At 32.6% G+C, this 24,086-nt stretch overlaps 2 protein-coding genes across 4 annotated transcripts; one reads left to right on the plus strand and one right to left on the minus strand.

Moving 5' to 3' along the window:
* The first annotated feature begins 2,916 nt into the window (after positions 1–2,916).
* LOC114401182 (endonuclease 2) lies at positions 2,917–4,918 on the plus strand. The gene is made up of 9 exons (XM_028363631.1): positions 2,917–3,146; positions 3,257–3,431; positions 3,685–3,783; positions 3,871–3,926; positions 4,002–4,085; positions 4,169–4,261; positions 4,348–4,415; positions 4,563–4,636; positions 4,721–4,918. Exons 1-9 carry the CDS (start codon positions 3,036–3,038, stop codon positions 4,813–4,815), a joined length of 855 nt encoding a protein of 284 aa, XP_028219432.1. The 5' UTR covers positions 2,917–3,035; the 3' UTR covers positions 4,816–4,918.
* A 313-nt stretch (positions 4,919–5,231) lies between these two features.
* Positions 5,232–18,438, minus strand: LOC114403909 (putative membrane-bound O-acyltransferase C24H6.01c). 3 transcript variants are annotated; one of them, XM_028367133.1, is made up of 19 exons: positions 17,736–18,438; positions 17,591–17,649; positions 17,311–17,492; positions 17,164–17,212; positions 16,556–16,659; positions 16,405–16,469; positions 15,932–16,002; positions 10,013–10,072; positions 9,730–9,843; positions 7,908–8,032; positions 7,759–7,810; positions 7,497–7,559; positions 7,302–7,411; positions 7,131–7,223; positions 6,948–7,029; positions 6,776–6,853; positions 5,880–5,955; positions 5,749–5,798; positions 5,232–5,646 (listed from the first exon to the last, which is right to left on the minus strand). In XM_028367133.1, exons 1-19 carry the CDS (start codon positions 17,857–17,859, stop codon positions 5,605–5,607), a joined length of 1,599 nt encoding a protein of 532 aa, XP_028222934.1. In that variant the 5' UTR covers positions 17,860–18,438; the 3' UTR covers positions 5,232–5,604. The 3 variants fall into 3 exon arrangements, with proteins under 3 accessions (XP_028222934.1, XP_028222936.1, XP_028222935.1); XM_028367135.1 differs by having other exon boundaries at positions 17,311–17,482; positions 17,736–17,814; XM_028367134.1 differs by lacking the exon at positions 10,013–10,072.
* Between the last annotated feature and the right edge of the window lie 5,648 nt (positions 18,439–24,086).

The following is a 24,086-nucleotide window of genomic DNA, read 5'->3' on the forward strand; positions in this document are numbered from 1 at the left end:
ATGGATATATAAATATATTAGATATGATACAAGTATATGAAAGTTATTTTTTTAATTACATGTATCTTTATGAGAGACAATTTTTAGTTGAGTAAAAAGGATTATGGTGGGTGATAAATTCTTTCTCTGAGTACTTAAAGTAATTACGTACTCATAATTTGAATTTGTGACAAAAATTAAAAATTATTACTATTTTGAAGGCTATAAATAATTATATTTGTAATTAAATTATTTTATTAACATTCTCTTTATATTAATTTAATTGTGACTTGATTATTATTAGTTAATTTAAAAAATAAAAATTATTTAGTAACTTTTGTCAACAAGAAAAATTTAAAAACATACAATTTAGGTCATGTTTCACAAGATATTTAAGTTAATTTTTATTTTTTTTTACTAATTGAAAATTTTGTTTAACTATTCAGTAAACATTTTTTTAAATGATAACTTTTATCTTTTTATCTTTTCTTTTATTTTATCCTCAATATATTTATATAATTTCTTAGTTAACATTTTTAAATAAATTATGATTTTTTCATTTTATACTTTTCAACAACTTCAATGATTAGTTTTAATAAATAATTATAATTTAATAAGTTGATTTTTTAACTTTCAGTTAATTTTTTAATTAATTTTACCAAACATAACCTTAAGCTTTGAGATAAGAGATGGATTAGATTATTAAAAAAATAAAAAATGAAAAGAATATCAGGTCCAATTTCCTTTACTAACAAAAATTAACATTTCCTATAAAAAAACAACTTTTAAGAAAAACCAATCAATATTATATCTGTCCTTAATACTATTTTTCATATATTTTCATTTTTAAAATCTTTTTTCTCTAGTATTTGTTCGGGAGTGCACGTGTTTAATACGTGCTGCTCCGTTCCTCTGTCAGGTACTAATAAAAAATAAGTCTGATTTCGTGAGAAGAGCATGTGCCTAATTAAGTGGTGCAATTATGTTGTTAAATTAACAATTTAAAAATTAGCGGGCACTGCTTGTTTTTCTTTCTCGTGGGCCATTGAGTGTGGGAAGGCCATGATATGAGGCAGAGGCACCATGTATCTCTCTCACACAACGCTATATAACAATTTCCTTCAAGCTTGAACCTACAAAGTACTTTGAAAGAAGACAAAATATGTGTTTTTTTTAACCCTTTTTTCGCTTCTCAAGTATTCAATTTATTTTGGTTGATATATGTTCATTCAAAATAGTCAAATACTCATGTTTACAAACAAGTTGTTAGTTTCAATGATATTGATTTTGATTTTTTCAAGAGGTCTCCGTTCAAATTTCATAAATGAAAAAAATATGATTAAAAAAAAATTTCATTAAAAATGATCCGTTAAGTTCAAAAAAGTAATTAAAATTTATGTGAATGTATAAAAAAAATATTGTACCAAACAAAAACTAATCATGGTCAAATAGCTTGTAAATTGTAATATAGCCAAATTGATTATACATTAGGTTTCTATCTTCACAAAATTATCTTTTGGAAATAGATTTTTTGTTGAACAATGGGGGTGGAACTTTCGTTAATTAGATGGCTAAAAAGTTAAAAGATCTCTAATAGAATTAAAATATTTAACAGGTATGACTGTATCCTATTCTAAAACAATTATAAACCGATTCGACTTTTTTGTTTTCCAAATTTCGCGATGAGCGTCCTTAAAAGATCTCGAATACAATAAAAACATTTAACAGGTATGACATTTTTAATATGTAATAAATAAATAGATTTATAAAACCTAAATAAACATAAATACTGTCAAACACACTTTTAGTAATTAGTAGTATTAAAATACTTTATCATAATTAAATATATAAGGGTAGATTAAAAATGATTTTAATTAGAATTTTTTTTGGTGAATAGAAAATATTTAATATGTTTCTGTAATAATTTTAAAAGATATATATATTTTTTATGAAATTTTAAAAGATATCTTAAAAAACAAGAATTAAACGTTTTAGGAGTTTATATCTTCACGATGTTACCTTGGCAATATTTTTTTTTGTTGAACAAGGGATTGAACCTTTTGGGAGAATTGATGATCAATATTTTTTTTTACCGTCTTATTGCTACTCGGTGAGGCCCAAAAATATCCTCACAACCACAAGCTTTTTTTCCTTTAGATATCATATGAGATTAATTTTCAGTTTGAATTTGTTCACATTTAATTTAATTTTTTTTCAAGAGTGTATTTTGTAGAGATTAAACTCATATTTTCTCTTACAAACTCAATTACCAACTTATGGGATAATAGATGATCAATATGTAAAAAAGATTACGAATATTTTAATTAGGAAATATTTTATATATTTTTGTAATAATTCAGAAAGATATCTTAAAAAACAAGAATTAAAATTTTTAGGAATTTCTATCTTCATAAAGTTACCTTTTAGCAAAAGATTTTTTGTTGAACAATGGCTAATATGTTAAAAAAGATCCCGTATACAATAAAAAAAACATTAATTGGTATGATTAGATCCCGATTCTAAAACAATTATAAACCGATTTGACATGTTAGCCTTACATACAATCCAATTGAATTCTTTCCTTGGACTGTGCCCGGAAACTCAGGTAACTCTTAACTCCAAATCAATAATATTTTTGAAATTATTTCTATGCTTGCTTTTACCACACACGTGATTACGCCAAAAATATGGTCAATATAAATTATCTCAAGGTAACTTTGTTGGTCTTTAGGCACTTTTTCTGAAGGAACATAAATTATGTAATTATTTAAATATAAATAATAATAATAAATTCTTATTTTATGAGTAAAAAAAAAGGAAGTAAAAATGACACCAAGTTTTACATACATTGGAATAAAATATCCGTGTTGCTTTTCATTTCATTTGATTTGAACCGTAAAATCACTCTCCAAAGTTGACGTAACGAACACAATGTTCACTTTATTCACACAATTCACACCGCAAATGACAAAACAAAACCACCTCTCTTTCACACACACTTATAAATAAGTGCAGAGCTAGTTGAGGATTTGCATAGTTAGGTGAAGGAGAAAAAGATGGAGTATTACAAAATCCAGTTAGTGGCCATAGTGTCACTGATGATTGTGCTTCCAAACACACAAGGGTGGGGAGAAGATGGGCATGCCATAATTTGTAGGATTGCTCAGGTCACCAATTACTTTCATTCTCTCTATCAAGTGTTGTGTTGTGCTTCCAAATTCATGTATGCATTATCATATCATATCACTTACTTTCCTCTTTCTATGAACACGAACAGTCTCGCCTCAGCGATTCAGCCGCAAATGCTGTGAAAAACCTGCTACCAGAATATGCACAAAACGACTTAGGAAATGTGTGCTCATGGGCTGATCGTGTCAGGTTTTATTTGCACTGGTCTGCTCCATTGCACTTTGCTGATACACCTGACAACCTTTGCAATTATCAGTATGACAGTAAGTAATTCCTCCTTTTTCATCTTCTGCTCCTAATTTTAGGATCTTGGTATTTATTTGTATGTGTGTGTAAAAGTAATCTAACTCTGCTATATGTATTTGATCCCATATACCACACATTACCAATTGCTGATAGTGTAGTATCTCAACAATCAAATTAATTTTTCGGCGATTCATAAAATAAAATTTATGGATTAGAAACCCAGTGATTTTTTAAATGGATGATGTGATCAGTAGTTGTCTGAACATTCAGGGGATTGCAAGGATCAGGATGGAGTGAAGGGAAGATGTGTAGTGGGAGCGATTAAGAACTACACTGATCAGCTCCTCGACTATGGCAAAAACACTCAAAGTAAATCAATGTTATGAGCTTACAGCCTCCATATATGTCATCTCATCTTCTGACTAATCAAATTCTTGTTTGACTTGGTGAAATTAGATAACCTCACACAGGCTCTTATGTTCCTTTCTCATTTTATGGGAGATGTCCATCAGGTATGCATGATAAAGCTTACATCTGACTTGGCAATTTAGTTATTGTAATGCCTCTTTTGCTTGGTTAATCTGCAGCCTCTACATGTGGGCTTTACCTCAGACAGGGGAGCCAATTCAATTAATGTTCACTGGTACACAAGGAAACAAAATCTTCACCATGTGAGTCTAATTCTCAGCTTCATTCACTACTACTCTATTATCTATTCACTATCTACTCTGCTGACCAATTTTATGCCACGCAGGTTTGGGATGTTAACATAATTGAGACAGCAGAAGAAAGATTCTATGACTCCAACATAGACGAGTTTACCAATGCCATTCAAGAGAATATTACGGTATTTTATGCAGTAGCTTTCTATTATCCCCAATTCATGGAATTACTTCAAAGTTAGAGATGCTTACTCCAAATTTTCTGAAACAGAAAACATGGTCCGATCAAGTACTAGGATGGGAAACCTGCGATTCTAAGGAGACTGCATGCCCTGATATGTATGTCCCTTTAGTTCTTTATTTATGCAAAAGTTTATTCCTTCATCACTGAAATATATGCTGCTGAAATATTGGAACCTGATTCATTAGTTGATCTACATATGTTGTTGAAATATAATTGTTTAACAAACTTGGGATTTTTTTCAGATACGCGTCTGAAGGAGTTCAAGCAGCCTGTCAATGGGCATATAAAGGTGCTCCCGAAGGTTCAGTGCTAGAAGGTAAGATAAAATGATTCTGAGAAGTTAAAGAGTTTCAGTCACTTTTCAGATTTTCTGACAATATCATGAAATAATACTCTGCAGACGATTACTTCCTATCACGTTTGCCAGAGGTCAGCTTGCGATTAGCTCAAGGAGGAGTTCGACTGGCTGCAACTCTCAATCGTATTTTTGGTTGATGTAATGTGATTTGTTGGACTGTGAAATACGAAATGTCTCTAACTCTGTCGTATATTTGGCCGAATGAGGTTTGTTAAAAGAGAATAAATTAAGTTCTTGCAATGATGTGGGTTACGTATCTCATAGTTTTCGTATATAATATGCTGTTATGGGTAATTTGATTTTGTATACACTTGGTGCTTAGCTTAACTCTTCCCCCCAGGAAACAAAAAACAGTTCATTTCGCAAACTAATAGATATCGTGTTGATATAATTTATTGTATATTTCGTTTGAATCTTAATAAGGTATAAAAGCTTAAAAGGACTAACACGCGCAACTATAAATCTATAATTATAAACTCGGAGATAGTAACCGCAACTTGTAAGTAACACCAAAGATCCATCAAAATGTTCAAATAAAAAGGCCAAAACAATGTAGGGGTAAAAGGGTTTTTCTAAAGATTGGAGCTCCCGAGAACCGAATATATCTCAAGATCATACCTTGAAACAACATATCAGAACAATAAACCAAAAAATCGGTGTTATAAGGTGTCAAGTTCAACAGATTTACTTTTTCATTTTTCCGTGTATTCTGTGACATTAGATGGTGTAGAAAATTAGAAGGCATGGCTCCCAATTTATGTACAATAATGCATCACCCATCAGGAAATCTGTCAAAAAAAAAAAAGGCACCCACAGACACCTCCAAGTCAAGAACATTGTTCTGTACTGGATTTGAAACTCCTAGCACTAAACATGAGTATGAATATTTGCACCAAGTATTATGGTAAAAAATTATTTGTCCCAGTTCAGGGCGACCTTTGCTTTGCCTCATCTATGTGGAACATAATCTGCAAATATCCAGGTTGAAGATTATAAACAAAAATGGATGGGAGGAAAAGAAAAAAATTTCTAAGTATGGAAAATATAAATAAATGCTGAACATTTCAAACCTTTGTTCCAACGTAAAATGTCATAAGCATGCCACCAAGGACAGGCAAACCTGTGTCATGGAATTTTCAAATGAAATTTTCACTGTACTTAAACTACAATTAAGTTAAAAGGCTAGGGATACTTGGCATACCATTATTGTTAAGGAAAGAAGAAAGCAACCAGTTAATGCCAGTTGGTCCAACCACAAATCCAACCAGATTAGCCACCTGTCAAGAAATGTCATGGTATTTAAATTAGATATGGACTGTTTTTGTTTTACGAAAAAATACAACAGTTTCTACCAAAACAGAAATAATAAACACTCAGCAAAGAAAAAAGGCCAAAAAGAATGGTTTACTTAAGTTAACGTGTAAACTAAACCATTTACCACTCTTTGAATCCTTTTTTGTATGACTTTGTTAGATACTTGGCCCAAGTATCAGCGACTAGAACAGATTCAATAACAGTTCTATTGACAATTGGCTGTGTTTGGAAACCCGTTGAACGGACATTTCCCACTTTCCAATGTTGAAGAGTAAAAGGAAGCGTGGTACACATTGAACTTAACTTCAATATGAACTCACACGTATTATCAGTTAGTTAGAACAGTGGACAGTGAATACAAACAATAGGAGAGGAGAGGGAAATAACAGAGAGGTTTTAATTTAGACTTAGAGTCAGGATTGGGAAAGAGAGCCAGAACTCTAAAATCTCCTGGTACAGTGAGATATGCTATAGTTTTAAACTATGTACTGGGCTATATATATTTATTTGTTGTAAGAGTAGCAGTTGTAATCAGATATAGATTTTGTCAGACTTGGGTTCAATTTGGCTGATGTAAAAAAAGTAAACTTGAGTGCAATTGGTTCACTTATATTGATGTGTAAAATTGAACATCAAATTTGTTGTATAAAAGGCCTTGCACTGGATCAATTGGTTCAACAGGATAACTTGTTGCTTAATGAACTGGCCCCTTAAAACATTCTTTTACTTAATCAGGTAAAAATGTGATATTCTTATGTTCTGTGAGGGCATTCAAGGACAAACCATAAGACAAGTAATTGTCACTGCACCAGCAACAGCACTGAGTTCACGAAATATGCATTCTCCAAAAGAACTTTGAGCCTGATAATCAAATTTACCTCCATGTTAGACAGCAAGCATAACAACTTAGGATCAATGAAAACTTTAGAAAAGGGAAATTGTGGATATGCATTACCTGAAATGCTTTTGCTGCTGATTTTAAAACCAACTCAGGGATGAAGAATAAACACGTCAACCATGCCCATGAAAGAAGCTTCCTAAGGTCCATAAGAACAATCAAGCATAAAATATCTGATAAAAAACTCTGCAACTTTTACAGGTAGAATAGATTGAATTTGGACAATAAAGGGAAACATACCACTCTAAATCATGCCAGATTGCAACAAATGTGAAAACAACCCACACATTTAGTAGCTTTTTCTTAGATCCCCCAAGAGGAATGTATATATACCTGAATTTTGACCCATCCAAATTTTAAGTTATTATCTGGGAAAACAAAGACAAATCCAGGAAAAAGAATTTATTGCACCTCACAAGCCACTTGTTGAAGGAAGCATGCCAGTTTTTCCAAAAGCCTTCCAAGTTGTGACAATTATTAATACATTTTGGCATATTCTCTGGAGTCTCAATTCCGTTTATCTACAACATATGATTCAAAGTACTGACTTTCTTCAAATATGTACTTGAACATTTATGCTATATGCTTAACGAGCAAGTAACCTACCAGTGACCAGAAGCGGAAAAAGCGCCAGATCAGTAAAAATTTTAGCCACATGAAGTTTAACACCTGAAACAAATAAATAGAAAAGAATGACAAGGCAGCATGCTGATATAATTGGGAAAATTTAGTTTTCATGATACAAAAACAACAACAACCACTAAGCCTTATCCCACAAGGTGAGGTTGGCTACATGATTAGTTGACGTCAATGGGTTCAGTAAAACCACTTAATTGATGTATATGTATATGTATATGTATTCTCTTACGCCATATCCAATGATGAACACGTCCATAGGAGATAAGTGCTTCCACAAATCACTAATTGATTAAGAAATTATTTCAGCTACCAAACAATAAAATTGGATTAAAAATTAACTATAACACGTGGTTCTTTCCTGAATACTGAAGTTCTCACCTATTAGCAAAGGCATTATAGTAGAATAGATGTGTCATTAATTCCATAAGGAGAAGACTCAATACCCAGCGGAAACCATTGAGTGTCACATTTCTAACTGAATTAGTGTTTTGAGGAACATCTATCTGCAAAAATTTAGAACCAGTATCATCAACAAAAAGAAACTCAAGCAACCATTCAAAAACACTTGAAAAAATCACTGACACAAGAACCATTCAGGAATTCTTAAGAGGGAAACAAGAAATGATAGATTTCGTGTCTCAGAAATTTCCTATTTTCCATATTCTTTCTAAGTTGAAAAGAATATTTTTCAACTAGTATGGCTTTAGAAGAATTTTTTATTTTTTTTGCACAAGCAGCAGCTTTAGCTGCAGAAGAATCATCCATAATGGACCTTTAGTGAAACAATGGCAAAATCAGTCAAAAAATGAAGCTATTTGGGAAGATGCTCTTCTCATTTAAGGAAGTAGTAGAAGTGGGGAGGATGATGGGAACCTGAGCCTTGGAGCTATTGAACAGTCTTACAGGAGGCCCAAAGCTAATGATATAAGTTCCAAAGTCATGTTGAATGAGAAGATTGATAAGTTGGCAAGGGACACTATCAGCAAGAAGTTAATCTTTGAGGCAATTTTTAGTCATAGATCATGGGTATCTTGAGGGGAGGATCATTCTGGAAGCATTGGTTGTAGCCTTTGTTGAATCAAAGTTAATCTTTGTAATGGCCGTTGCACTTGGGAACATATAAGCTGAGATTATTATTTCCTACTGCTACTACTTGAAATTAATAATAAGATTACCCTTCTACTTAATTTTTTGTTGATTATGATTTTCTCTCCCTATCAGTCGTCTCCCCAGCCTCTAGGGACAGGGATACCCTCCAACTGATTAACTCTCCTTATTAGGTCTTCAACAGTTGTTCTCGATACGTGCCTGAATCACCTAAGATGAGAAACTACTATTTTTTTTTCTATAATAAGTGCTACCCACACATTCTCTCTAATGCATATATTTTTAATCCTATCTTGGACCTGTTTGGATAAGCTCCTCCATAAGGACTTATAGGAGAAGAAAATATGAAAGAAAAATGAAATAAGTTTCTCCCATAAGCTAAAATTATTTTATGTATAAGTTAAAACCATTTTTTTGGATAAGTTAAAATCATTTAGCTTCTCCAAAAAGTTAATTTTAACTTATGAGATTGGAAGCTGTTGCCTTTGACTAGTGTTTTTAAAAGGTAGCTTATCCAAAGTTAACTCAAGAGCGGGCTCGAAATAAAAAAGGAATATTTTTTTTTTATTTTGAGCGCAGGTTTTTCTAGTCTAACTATATCTTATTTTATCACAAACTTTTCAAGTATTCAAATATTATTTCGTGGACGACTTATTTCATTATTCCTTTTTATTTTCTTTTCCTATAAGTGCTTATAGAAAAATTTATCCAAATAAGGCCCTAATCTAGTACTTCTAATCATCACTGTATTGAATTTATTCTCAGGCTGGCTTTTAACTATCTAAAATTCCATTCCATACAACATCAGAGGTATTGTAGTTGTACGGTAAAAGTTTTCTTATGCTTGAATGGGACCTTTTGCTACAAAAGATACTTGAGGAACTCCTCCATTTCATCCACCCCACTTGGTGATATCACATCAAATTTCTAAACAATGATTACAAATGTGGTGGTTTCTTTTCCGTTTCAAACAAATCATATCTTACATATACTTCTATTTTTGAAAATAACAAGATGAGGGTTTACTTCCTCAATAGAACTACTCAAAATGAAGCTTAAACCGTCAAAATCAAAATAACTAGCAGTCACAAACCTGTGAGGCAAAGGCATTGAAGTTCAGTATTGGACCAGCAATATAAAGTGGTGCATATACCAAATAACAAAGGTATGTGATATATCCAAACTTGTCATTGTGTAGACTTCTCTCCTGGTAATGTAATTAAAATTATGAGGTGGAAAAAATGTGTCCACATGGCCAATAGAAATTATAACTTCTTAAAAACAAACATTAGGAAAAAAAACCCAGCATAAAACATAACTAGGCAACTATGATAAATTTCAACTTGTGCTTGAGTTTAACTAGCAGCTATGCTAACCTGTAAAACTTGATAGCAAGATTTTCCGGATTTACAAATATGACAACGTTGATAATGCTTCTGCAATAATCAAAGAATAAGACATTGAGAAAAATAGTCATTAATCATATTGATACCCAAAATCACAAAGCTACATAATTAGTCAACAGCTCCATGACAAAATACGCACTAGACGTTGATATTGCAAGCTAAAATGTTTCAAGCAATGCAAAGCCCAGAAAATGTCAAAATTGACCATTAAGAAACATGAAGACAGACACATAATAGGTTTTACCTAAAAGGAAATTAACTGAACAAGGCTTTCCCAGACTATTGTCAAATCTGTAGAAATATAAAAAAACTACAACCTAATTAAACTAGTATGGTCTTTTGTACTAGTGAAGTGGAGCATTCAAGACAAAATTATTTAAATAGTAATACTTGAATGTAACTAGAGATGATTGAATGGAAATCCCCAAGTGTGTTATCCACACTTAGGTTCTATTATATTAGAAAACTTAGCTTACTCAGTAAGCTGAAGAGATAAGTACAAAATACAGAGCTCTGAACAGACCAGGTACAACAGGAATACAAAAGACACAATAAAATGTAAGCTACTACTCTAGGTACATCATAACCTATTTTCCAACATTCCCCCTCAAGCTGGAGCATATAAACCATAGCACTAAGCTTGGAACACAAAAATTGAATCCTAGGCTCCCTTAATGACTTAGTCAAAATACCTGCGAGTTGATCATTAGAGCCAATTTTTTTCTGTACTAATTTCCTTAGCCATTAGTTTCTCTCGAACAAAGTAGCAGGCAACTTCTATGTGCTTGGTTCTTTCATGGAATACTGGATTAGAGGCAATATGAAGCGCTGCCTAATCATCACAATAGAGCTGCATCTGCTAAACTTCACAAAACTTAAGTTCTGGAAGAAGTTGCTTGATCCACATAAGTTCACAAGTAGTTGAGGCCATTGCTCTACTCAGCTTCTGCACTAGATCGAGCAACAACATTCTCTTTCTTGCTCTTCCAAGAAATCAGATTTCCTCCTATGAACACACAATATCCAGTAGTAGAGTGCCTGACTATAGGAGAACCTCCCCAATCAGCATCACAATACCCAGTAACATGGGTGTTTCCCTTATCTTCATACAGCAACCCTTGTCTTGGAGCCTTTTTAATGTACCTAAGCATTTGAGTGACAGCATTCCAATGATTAGTGTAAGGATTCTGCATAAATTGACTCACTGCTCCAACTGCATAAGAGATGTCAGGTCTGGTGATTGTGAGATAAATGAGTTTCCCAACTAGTCTCCTTACCTCTCAGGATCTGAGAGGGATTCACCCTGTTCAGCCATCAACTTTTGATTTGAATTCATGGGACTGTCAATGTCCACTCATGCCAGTTTCATTTAGAATATCCAAAGCGTACTTCCTTTGAGAAATAACAATGCCTTTGTTTGATTGAGCTACCTCTATACCAAGGAAGTATTTTAGACTTTTAGACATCCAAGGTCTATGGTCTTAAAATGGCTGAATAGATGTTTTTTCAGCTGAGAAATTGCAGCAGCAGCATTTTTTCTGATAATTATGTCATCAACATAGACGATCAAATAAATACACTTGGTGAGGTGTGACCATAGAAGAATGAATGATCTGCTTCACTAAGTTTTAATCCAAATGCCTGGCGATTATTTGAGGCCATAAAGAGATCTGAGCAGTTTACAAACTAACCCACATTCCCCCTAAGCAATAAATCCAGGAGGTTGCTCCATGTATATCTCTTATTCTAGGTCACAATGTAGAAAAACAATTTTGATGTCCAACTGATAGAGAGGCCAATGACGAATGGCAGCCACAGCAAGAAATAAATGGACAGTGGTGAATTTGGCAACAGGAGAAAAGGTATCACCATAATCAAAACCATATATCTAAGTGTATCCTTTTGCCACCAGTCGAGCCTTAAGGCGATCAACTTCACCATTAGGCCTAACCTTAATAGCATATACCCATCTACAACCGACTGTCTGCTTCCCAAGAGGTAAGGGAACTAACTCCCATGTGCCACTGCTTTCAAGAGCCTGCATCTCAACAACCATGGCTTGTCACCACCCAGGGTGATCAAGTTCTTCATGAATATTTTTAGGAATGGTGAGAGGTGATATGGATGAAATAAAGGAAAAATAAGGAGAAAACCAGTGATAACTCAAAAAATTATAAATAGGATGAAAATTTCTGGTAGATCTAGATTGGAACCGTGGTATGAGTCGTTGAAGGTGACAGACATGAAGCAAAGGACTCTCCTTGTGACATAGGACTAGACAACTTTCTTTGTGATTCATGCTGGTCAACACTTTGAGGAGATCGAGTTGGGCTGATTGGATAGGTGGCTTGACTTGTGTCCATGCTAGGGATTTCATGGACTGGTGACACTAATGGAGTAAGAGATGGAACAAGCAAGACTTGTTGGACAGAATTGAAATCCTGCATTGAAGAAGAGAAAGTGGGAGTTTCTTCAAAGGTGACATCAGCCGACTTATAGTATTGTTTAGTGCGCGGTGAATAGCAACGGTATCCTTTTTGTAGACAAAAGTAACCAAGAAAGACACACTTAATGGCTTTTGCTGATAACTTTTCCAGCCCTGGTGAAACATCATGAACAAAACAAGTACAACTACAAATACGAGGGGAGACATGAAACAAGGGTTCTTTTGGAAAAAGGATTGAATGAGGAACTCTATTCTCAAGAGATGAAGATGGCATTCTATTAATTAAAAAACATGTAGTAAGGATGGCATCACCCCAATGATGAACTGGAACATTTGCACCAAGCAATAAGGTATGTGCAGTTTCAACTAAATGTCTATTTTTTTCTTTCTGCTATACCATTTTATTGTGGTGTGTGTGGGCATGTGGACTGATGTCAAATGCCTTGAGTGGTAAAAAATGAAGAGAGATTAGAGGAGAAATACATTTTGGCATTATCACACCTAAGAATCTTAATCACTTTTCCAAATTCGGTCTTGATTTCATTAAAGAAAGACATAAATATAGGCAAAAGTTCAGATCGATCTTTCATTGAATAAACCCAAGTACATTTGGAGTATTCATCAATAAAGGTAACAAAATATCTGAAACCAAAATATGTGACACGGCTAGGACCGCAAATATCAGAGTGAATGGTGGAAAAAAAACAAGACACTAATGAACTTGTTTCAAAATAGTAGAGACCTCTGGATTCATGTCCTACGCCAATCAACCGACTTGTACCACATTCCTGTATAACAAAGGAATCAACATCGAATGTTACAAAACAATTTAATGTTTTTGTTAGTTGACTAAGAGAAACTAAATTGAAAGGACAGTTAGGGACAAAAAGGACTGGATCCATGTTTAAGGACAGAGAAATAGAGACTTTGCCAACTCCTTTAGAAGTAACTTTGGTGCCATTTGCTAGTGTGATTAGATGAGGAATTTTAGGAAGAGACAGAGAGGTGAATAGAGAACTATTACCAAATATATGATCGGAAGCACCTGAATCAATTACCCATGGATCTTGACTATCCATAGATATCTAAAACCAAAATATGTGACACGGCTTGAACCCCAAATATCAGAGTGAATGGTGGAAAAGAAACAAGACACTGATGAACTTGTTTCAAAATAGTAGAGACCTCTGGATTCATGTCCTACGTCAATCAACCGACTTGTACCACATTCCTGTATAACAAAGGAATCAACATCGAATGTTACAGAACAATTTAATGTTTTTGTTAGTTGACTAAGAGAAACTAAATTGAAAGGACGGTTAGGGACAAAAAGGACTGGATCCAAGTTTAAGGACAGAGAAATAGAGACTTTGTCAACTCCTTTAGAAGTGACTTTGGTGCCATTTACTAGTGTGATTAGATGAAGAATTTTAGGAAGAGACAGAGAGGTGAATAGAGAACTATTACCAAATATATGATCGGAAGCACCTGAATCAATTACCCATGGATCTTGACTATCCACAGAATGAGAGATGCAAGCTGTTGAAGTACTTGGGCCAGAGGATGATTGAGCCTGACTATTGGACTTCAGTCGGAGGTACTTTTGATACTCTTCAGAAAACTTTGGCTCATGTGTTTTCGATGTGGAGACATTTGCTGTTTTCTCAGGCCACCCAACTATATCATAGCAGGAGTCTTGAGTGTGGCCCCTTATCTTACAATGTGTGCAGTAAAGCTGACCATTTCTGCCACCACTGCGTCCTCCACATCCACGATTTCCACGACCTCCTCTTCTTCGACTGGACACCATTGTTGAAGATTCAATAAGCTCAAGTGAATTTTCATTCTTTCTCGAATTAGGAACACGAAGGAGGCGTGTAAGAAGACTCTCCATTGAGGGAACTTCTTGATTAGTCAGAACTTGATCACAAATATGATCAAAATCTGGGTTCATGGCCCGTAAGGCCAACACCATATACAAGTTGTCATGCTTTCTTTTCATCTCTTCCACTGACTCAGCATCTAGGAACATTCTTAATTCTTCAACTGTAGACTGAAACTGAACTACAAACAAGGTCATTTCATGATCTATTTGTTTAAGAGAGGTCAATTTGTCAACTGCATCATACAATCTCTGAATATCATTGGCATAAATCTTTTGGGCCTTCTTCCAAAAGGAGTAACATGTTTTGAAAGACCTTAAGGTCACTAAGATGTTTGGCTCTACTGACTGCCACAGCAAGGCACAAAGCTGGAAATCAATTTGTTTCCATTGTTCTTGTCTTTCTGCAGGTATTTCAGTAACCTGCTTCTCTAAGTGCTCATGATGTCCTTGGCCAAGGAACCAAAGTTCCACAGAAGAGGACTAGGACAAGTAGTTTTTTCTGCCATTCAGCTTTAGGTTATGACTGGTGTCCCAGAAAACAAAACAGTGGAACCCATAGTAGAACTGACAGTGGGACCAACGGAAAAGGAAGATCCAAAAGGATTTGTGGAGGCCATCTCACAACAAGAGACAGAGACAAAAGATTTGCACAAACAGAACCTTCAAATTTCCCAACTTGAAGAAACACCAACGTTGAAGAGAGATAATGAAAATTCGAGAGCAGATCTGGGCCCAGATAGGTCCGACAAACCTTTTTGGACTGTCGGAGCATGATTCTGACCAGCAGAAGGCAGTGCGTGGATCTCATGCTCCAAGAGAGGTGCTGTGGGGAAGTTGTGCATGACAGTGCATGGCAGACTTTCGGAGCGCGTGACTTGTAGGGATAATCAGGCAGAGCGGGATCGTTCCCACTCTGATACCAACTTGAATGTAACTTATGATTGAATGGAAATCCACAAGTGTGTTCTCCACACTTAGGATCTATTATATTAGAAAACTTAGCTTACTCAGTAAGCTAAAGAGAGGTAAGTACAAAATACAGAGCTCTGAATAGAACAAGTACAACAGGTATACAAAAGACAAAAAATAAAATGTAAGCTACTACTCTAGGTACATCATGACCTATTTTCCAAAAGTAATCAAACATAATTTACATTCTACATGACGCTAAAATGATTTATGTCTTTGATGAAACATCAATGTAAAATAGGAGAAAATACAAAGGGATAATAGACTGAAACTGTGTGTTAAAGTACACAGCCGATGCATTTTTACATAGGCTTATAGCATTGATTAGACATAAATACAGGATATTTGGTTTCCGGTAAATCAGGGATTATATGCCTACAAACTACATTTATTACAATATCATTTAGAATATCTTTCAGATTCTCAACAATCAAGAATAACTCCTAAGTAATAAAAATTCAAAAGTATTTGTCTACAGCATTATAACATACAGTCATCCTTGCAACCATATTAAACTGAGAGAGAAACTGTAGAGTAGAATCTTATATTCAAAACAAACAAGTACCATTATCAGAAACAAAAAACATACCTCCTTATCAAAGTGAGAATCTTGATTACTCCAGTGAAAATCGAATCCAAAGCTTATCATGCGCAAAACAACTGTCACAAAAATCTAAGCTTAAATATAAAGAAACATAGATTAAGTTATTGTTATTGTCACATTACATAACGGTATACAAAATGAGAATACAAAGACATTCATATATAATTCATAAAATACAAAATAAAAATAGAATTTTAAATGTTTATATCACCAAATTTTAATATTCTGGCGCATAAGTGTTCTAAATAATAAATCAGCATAACATGACAACAGTAACAAAGTGAGGAATGATTAGTGTAATTTCATATTAATGCTGGTGATGGTTGAGGAACAGTACAACTAACATTAATTAGGGAAAAAAGAATAAGGCAAAGCAATGTAAGAATCACATATAAATGGACTACTCTGACTTTTATTAGAGATAGCATAGGAACTCAATTAAATAATGAAACAAATACCAAAGTTGAAACATATGTGCCACCTAAAGCTGCCCCGGTAATTGTCCAAAAATGCCCACTGTTGCCTGCAATGTAAATACATAATCTTAAGTGGAAATAGAATTACTCCTAGCATAAAATATAATAGTAAAACAAATCTTATGCCTCTTACCCAAACATAGAGAATGAATATCCTTCATAAATCCGATTACAGAGAAGAAACAATATGTTGTAACTCCAAACTACAAGAGGAAAGTACTCCTTCTGTGCAAAGATCTGCTGAAACAGGATTAGTCTTACATGATAACTGTAGGAAAAGTTGTAAATAAGGTAATTAAATGCTACAATATAATGATTGACAAAAACATTGTCTGTTTAGGAACAAATGGATTATATTTATTGAGACTTAAACATTGATGAAAAAATGGTCAAGCATCAAAAGTTGTTATCAGTCAATATCTCTGTCAATAAATATCCAGGACAAGAGTTGTGAGCCTACAATGACCATTCAAGTAGTAATCTGTTATTATAGCATATTATTTTCCCCTCTCTATAAGAGGGATTTACTCTTTGACTGAAAATACAGAGAAATATTTTCCAAGCCATAAATGCATTTATTTGGCCTAAAAAACTTAACACTTTCTTTTTGGCCATACTTGTCCATGAAAAACGAAATTTGTTGGAACTTTTCAGGGCCAGAACAACCTGCCCTTCTATAATTAAAAACACCAATATTACGGGTTCCCAACTAAGACTTGTTCGTTGTTCTATTACACGCACCTTTACAAGAAGAAAATTACCAGTAGCTATTGACAGGATAAATACAATGCTGCAAATGGAACAAACAAACTCAAAGTTAGACTAGACTAAAGAAAAGAAGGTAAGGAATAATAATAGTGAAAGAAAGACAATGCACCACGCCCGTACCATGCTCCATGAAGATATGATAAGTAGGCAGAAGAAAATAAAAGCCAGACAATGGACATTCCCTTCACTCTTAAATTAAAGAAGGCCCTCGTGAAATTGGCCAGCAGAGTGAAAATTGCAAAGACAAGAGTAAGAACAGGTATATTTCCTCGAAAATTCCTCCACTGAGCATCTGAAACATCCTTTACACAAAACAGAAAAGAATGTGCATTTGATCAGCAAGCATTGCAACAAGACAAACAACTACTGAAATACTTGCAACAGAAAAAAATTATCATACATTGAGGTAATGAGCTATGAGCCAACCCGGGCGCAAACCGCGTAGGTGTTTGTAATAATCTGTGAAAATCAAAAGCAGTCAATGCTCGGGAATTAAGCAATTGGTAAGAGAAAAGACAATTAGAGAGTGAAAAAGAGATATATACCACGAGAGAGTTGAAGTGAACGGTTGATGATGATAACATAGAAAAGGATTGCATAAATTACAAGAAACCACAACTCTTTTCGCTTCCAGTGCCCACGCTTACTGTCATTAACAGATGTAGCCATTTGCAATTAGCACCTCAACACCACGAACTGCAGCGAATTGGACGACTGCGAATCGATGCTCGACGAGGAATGGATCAATGATATATGCTTCAAATCTCGACGACGACGGGAATGAACAACATTGTTATTGTTACTGAGAAGAAAAGAAAAGTGAAACCACGGATTTGGAATCAGAAAGGGAAGAGCAGTTTCTATTTACGCTTCCCATATTTTCTAATACACTCCCGCACTATCTAGGTCGAACAAAACCCCTTTGAGCATGTGCCTCCTCCGCTATATCTTCACTGCATGTTGTCGCACAAACCCCACCACCATAGCATTCACGATGAGCTTCAATCCACTCCAACCAATTAAAATCTCAAAAATAGTGGCACAAGACATAAATTTCCATTCACTTTCTCTTCTACGCACCAAAATTATCCAGCGACATTCAATCAACCCCAACAACCACAAACCAACCACGTAGACAGATTAATGAGAACCCTTCACTCAATTTCAAGCACAAATTGGAGAGGAAGGAGAATTGAAAGGGGGACTGCGGTGAAATTGCACGGGAGAGAGCACAGTAAAACAGGGGGAGTGTGGTGAAACAGATGAGAGACAGAGAAGGTTATTTAAATAATTTTATGTAAAAAAGGAAAAGAAAAGTGCATTTAGTAAACATTAATGTGTAAATAGCAAAAGCCTAAGAGAAGGCAAGGGGGGAGTGCGGTGGGTGAGGCATTTTTTTCACCATGATGCTTGACACACAAAATGGCTGTGTAGCCCAATTTTGTCAAAAATCGACCCAATCAAATTAGCCACTTTTGAATATCAAATGTTTACTTTCGTGGTCCTTAATTTATTTAGTAAAGCTGAATTTGGTCATCTTATGTTTAAAAAGTTTAATTATGTTTCTTATTTTTAAATGAGTTTAATTTGGTATCTTTAATTTTAAAAGGTTTAATTACGTCTCTTATTTTTTAAAATGGATTCAATCTGGTTCTATTTTTCTTCTATTAGCTGCAAACATTTTAAAAGAAAAAATGGGTCTAAATTTTGAAGGAATGCATAAATTGAACACTGATGATAGTTCAAGAGGCAATCTTGGTCCGTCTGATTTTGGTGGCGTCATTAAAGATTGCTTGGGTGAATAGAAAATAAGATAGTATGGCTCTTTCGGATATACAACATTATTGGCAACTGAGCTTTTTGCTCTTTATCACGGTTTGAGGATAGATTAGGATAAAGGTATTAGAGGTCTGATTTGTGAATCTAACTCTAAGTTGTCTTTGTAGCTTATTGATCAGAACGTCACCTCTTTCCATCCGCATGCTTCAATTATAAAGAAAATTCAAGTCTTCAAGAACTTGCGGTGGGAATTACACTTTCAACACTCATTTAGGGAAGCTAATTTTTGTGCAGATTTCCTCTCCAAAATGGGCTCCTATCAATTTGATCTTACTTTGTTGATTTCATATCCTCCTTTAGTGTTGCCTCTAACTATGTTGATCCTTCAAGAGTTTTGCATTTTAGATAGCTGTTGTTAGCTTTTGTTTTCTTATTTTCTGTCTTTTAATTTTATACTCATAAAAAAAGTCCAAAATTTATTTAAAATGGGACAAACTGAACTTATTTAAAAAATAAAGGACCTAATTGAAATTGAAACTTCTAAAACTAAAAGGAAAAAATTAAATCTATTTTAAAAAACAAGGGCCTAATTAAATCTTTTAAAAATAAAAACACACACATACATGTTAAATCCAAATGTTTAATTATATTTTTTATAATTAAATATTAGTTGTTACTTATTAATTTATTAGTTTTTATTATTAGAGAGACTCGAATTTAGAAACTTTTTTTTTCATTCTACCTTCATCAGCAAGCTAACCATATACTATCTACTATGTTCAACTATATGTTAATACTTAATATTTTATTTATTTTCTTTTTACATGGTATGTCCGTGATATTAAAAAAAACGGTGGAGATCAATGAATACCAGTTAGCATGCATTTCTAACTCCTAATTTGTTTTTTCTTTAATGATTTTACTATTTTAATATCTTAATGGAAATGTACAATAATATGATAGGCACAAACACTAAATTATTAATCATGCTAATTCAATTTTAGATAATAAGTTTTTTAAGGATGAACCTTAAGTGTTTTTAATATTATTCTCTTATTCAAAATAAAGTTTCACGTTTTTTGTGCAAATTAATAATTAACTAATTTTAAATGCTAACTTTTACTGTGACAGATATCAATATAAAATCTATTTTTAATCAGAAACTCGGAAAACAACGTTAAAATTATTAATATAAAACATATTATATTCAATTATTTTTCTTGAATATATTTAAGTCTCGTTTTGAAAAATTTTATTCACAACTTATTTAAACTTATGTTATGACATAAGCACTTGTAGGAAAAACTTATGAAAATATAGCTTATGATGTATTTTTCATAAATTGTTTTCACTCCAAGATAACTTATGAAAATGACTTATGGTAACTTATATAAAAAGGATTAGTGTTTATGGTTTAGAGAAATTTAATCTTAGTTCCTTTTCCAAGTTTCAATTATAAAAATAGTTTATACATAAAATATTTATATAATAATTAAGTACTTATCCGATACATGTACCTTTTACTTATCCGATCAAAGTATAAGGTACATGGATAAAGAGAAGGAAAGAAGCTAGGAATAGAAAAACTTGAAAAAGTGATGAACACTTACGGTCCCAACTTATTTAATCAATCAGAATTATGTTCTTAATTAAGTCATACAACACGCTGTGCTGTGCCCACCACGCAAACAAGCACGCATGCTCTTTTGTAAGGCCTTTTAATTATTATATGTCGTACATATATCATGCTAGCCTTAATTAATGGAAAATGAAACATATGACCAAAATTTTGTTAATCCATCACATGTCACATTAATTATCCCTAGGCTTTTAGAACGAAAAAGGCAAGAGATAAAAAAGCATCTATCTATCTATCTCCACCTTGAAAGAACTTTCAAGCCTTTTTACCACCTCCTCCATTCTTTGTGTGAAGTGACATTTTCATGTCCAGTACCATATTATCTCTCCTTCAATCATTAACTGTTCATATTATTCTGAACTAACGATACTCATGCTTTTCATTTTATCATCATAAAAAACAAAAGCTTGTGCTCTTTTGAATATCTAACAACTCTAAAATATAATGATACTGGGTTTAAGACTTTAAGCTTTGAATAAAATTGAGTTTTATAGTATCTATTTTTATATTATAAATTTGGATATTTATGATAAAATACAAAAAAAATTTAAAATTTATTTCCTTTTTTAATTTTTTGTACAATTCCTCATGCTTCCATTTCTTTATATTTTCATTCCTTATATATATATATATATATATATATATATATATATATATATTATTGTTTAAATTTAATCAGTATTATTTTGAATTTTAATTTTTGAACTTTGATACATTCTATCAAATTAGTAAATATCGATACAATATGTCCTGATTTAAAAGAAATTTTTTAAGTTTAACAGGAATAGAAATACTTATAGTATAAAATAATTTTATATTATCATTTAATCATAACTTATTGTTAATATGATTTTTAAGATGATTTTGTTACTATCAATAACTTTATAAAAAAAACAGTAGTTTCTAATTGGATGATAACATCAAAAGTGCATAGTCTTTTTTTCATACATTTTAATTAGCATGGATGTTGTGTATATCAATGACATTCATCATTCCTTCTTTTAATAAAATAGATTTGATCATAAATTCAAATAAAGTGTATCTTGTTAAAAAAAAATAGTTGCCATCTTCAAAAACCATTAGAGTAAAATTCTTTTACAGTTAATTAAATACAATTTTTATAGCTACCAAATATCATCAGAATAGCAATTGTTAGTTTTTGCAGTTAATTTAAATACACGCAAATATTTATCATTAACATTCTAACCCTTACAAACGAACGGAATAATTTTTTTATATACAATCACTATATTATATAAATAAAAGTGTCAAATTAATTTTTTTAATATTTTTCAATTAATCAAATTAATTTTTTAATTTTTTTAATTAATCAAATTAATATCAAAATGACACTTAGTCTATACTTATATAAAATTTTCCCAACCTCCATTTTTATATTGATGTGTCAACATTTTATGTAACACGAGCCCACTGCTTTTTTTTTCTTTCGTTATTATTTTTCTCTCTCTCCAATATATATGTGCTACATGTGCATAGCATTCTAGTTTAATTTAAATTTGAAGGTACTAATTGTTAGCACTTAAAAAATTAGGCTTTCTTTTTAAACCTTAGGTTATACGGTCAAGGCAATTGTTACTTCTACCTCTCTATTGTAATTATATACCTCCAATTATTTTTTTTCCTAAATCATCGTTGTCTTTATTTGAATTCTATAATTTTCTATATCATGGCAAAAAAAATTAAAACAAAATCCAAAACCAGCTTTAAAATTTACGCTGTTTTTATTTATGCATCAGGTGTATATAACTTCTCTTCTTCCTTTTACAAGTGGAGTATATGGAACATTTGTTATCACTGAGCAAATTCTAAAGGCTGATAGGGAAGCATCTACAACATCAATCATCACTGATCATGCTGAATTATACTCCAGGATTGTACGGTATATTGGTGTAATATGCTCTTGTTGTTTTATTAGGTCTGAATTTAATTATGTAGTAGGTGATTTACGGGATATCACCACTGTTTTTTTATGCAACATATGTTGGAGGCTTGTGAGTTTTTGCATAAGTATGATGATGTCTCTGTTTTTATGCAACACACCACATCATTGGATTTTAGAACTTACATAATTTTGACATGCTTGTAGGATTTTAGTCGTTCAAGCTAAAGTTTTTTCACCTTCGTTGGATCACAACTGACGTATCGCGTATGTGATACACTAACCGTACATATAAATTAAGCTCTATTTATATATGTGGATTGAATGTAAACGGAGAAAAAACCTAACACCATTCTTGTGTGTTTTGAATTGTCCTTTTTTAGAAAAAAAATCCAATTTCTCTTCTTTATTTCCTAAAATAAAATGATTTTGAACTCAAATGTCATCTCTTATCTCTTATATACATTTAAGGAAGCAAAATTCTTACATTATTTTTCATTTAATTAATTTGAACTCAAAATTTTACTCCAGAAATTCCTCACCATATATACTATTTTATTTAGAGTGCGTTTGGATAAAAAAATTTAACTGAAGAAAGTAATTTATCAAAAAATTTAAATTTCTGTAATTTGAAATTCATTGTTTGGATGTTTTTTTATGAAGAATTTAAAATTTTGAAATTTTAAAACAGAATTTTAAACAACTAAAAATCTGGAATTTCAATTTTCTTCTAGTGAGAAATTGAAATTCTTTTCTCACAGTCTTCTCCTTCAAGAAACACAGCTCCTAAAATATCGATATGGTACATCAACTATATTTTCTCTTTTTTTTCATTCATTTTTTTCATCTCATAATTTTAATTTTTTTATCCAAACACAAAATTTTGAAAATAAAAGAATTTCAATAAAAGTATTTAAAATTCTTAAAATTTTAAATTTTTCCATCCAAACACATTCTTAAGGTTTTTTTTTTCTTCTTTTTTTTTTGCAAACGTGTATTTGAATGAAATTGGTGCATCAGTGCATGTGTTTATTGTTGTTATTAGGACCACGCCGGATTCTGTTTCTGTCAGTGGTTTGACCTCTGCGGGTTTTATGGGAAGAAAAAAGAGAGAAACAGCTGGCTTTGTCCCTACTCACCAACATTTAGTTGCTGACGTGCTTCTTCCCCACCGGTCTGTATGCTTCTTACATTGTATCTCTACACTGTTCTGTTCTTTTCCCTTATAGTTTTGCTCAGTCAAAGACGTTACTTATATGGAAAATTACTTAGAAAACAGACCACGGGTCCATCCATTCATTTCAAGTCCTTTTCTTTGGCACCTTTTGTTTTTTTTTTTTTTTTATGAATATATAAAAATAATTATTATACAATATTAATTATTTAATGTTCAAATAAAATTTTCTTTTGTTCAGAGCTTTTCCACACTTATTATTTGGTCAACAAACTATTAACGATAAATATTAACAAGTTTTCTAAGAAAACTTGATAAAAACTGTTTAGGGTGTGTTATTTTCAACTTGAACCATGTTGAATGTTGTTTTCCTATTTTCCAGGAAAAAAAATTGGAAAACGAAG

This window comes from Glycine soja, chromosome 20, assembly GCF_004193775.1.
Source record: "Glycine soja cultivar W05 chromosome 20, ASM419377v2, whole genome shotgun sequence".
Classification (NCBI taxonomy): Eukaryota; Viridiplantae; Streptophyta; class Magnoliopsida; order Fabales; family Fabaceae; genus Glycine; species Glycine soja.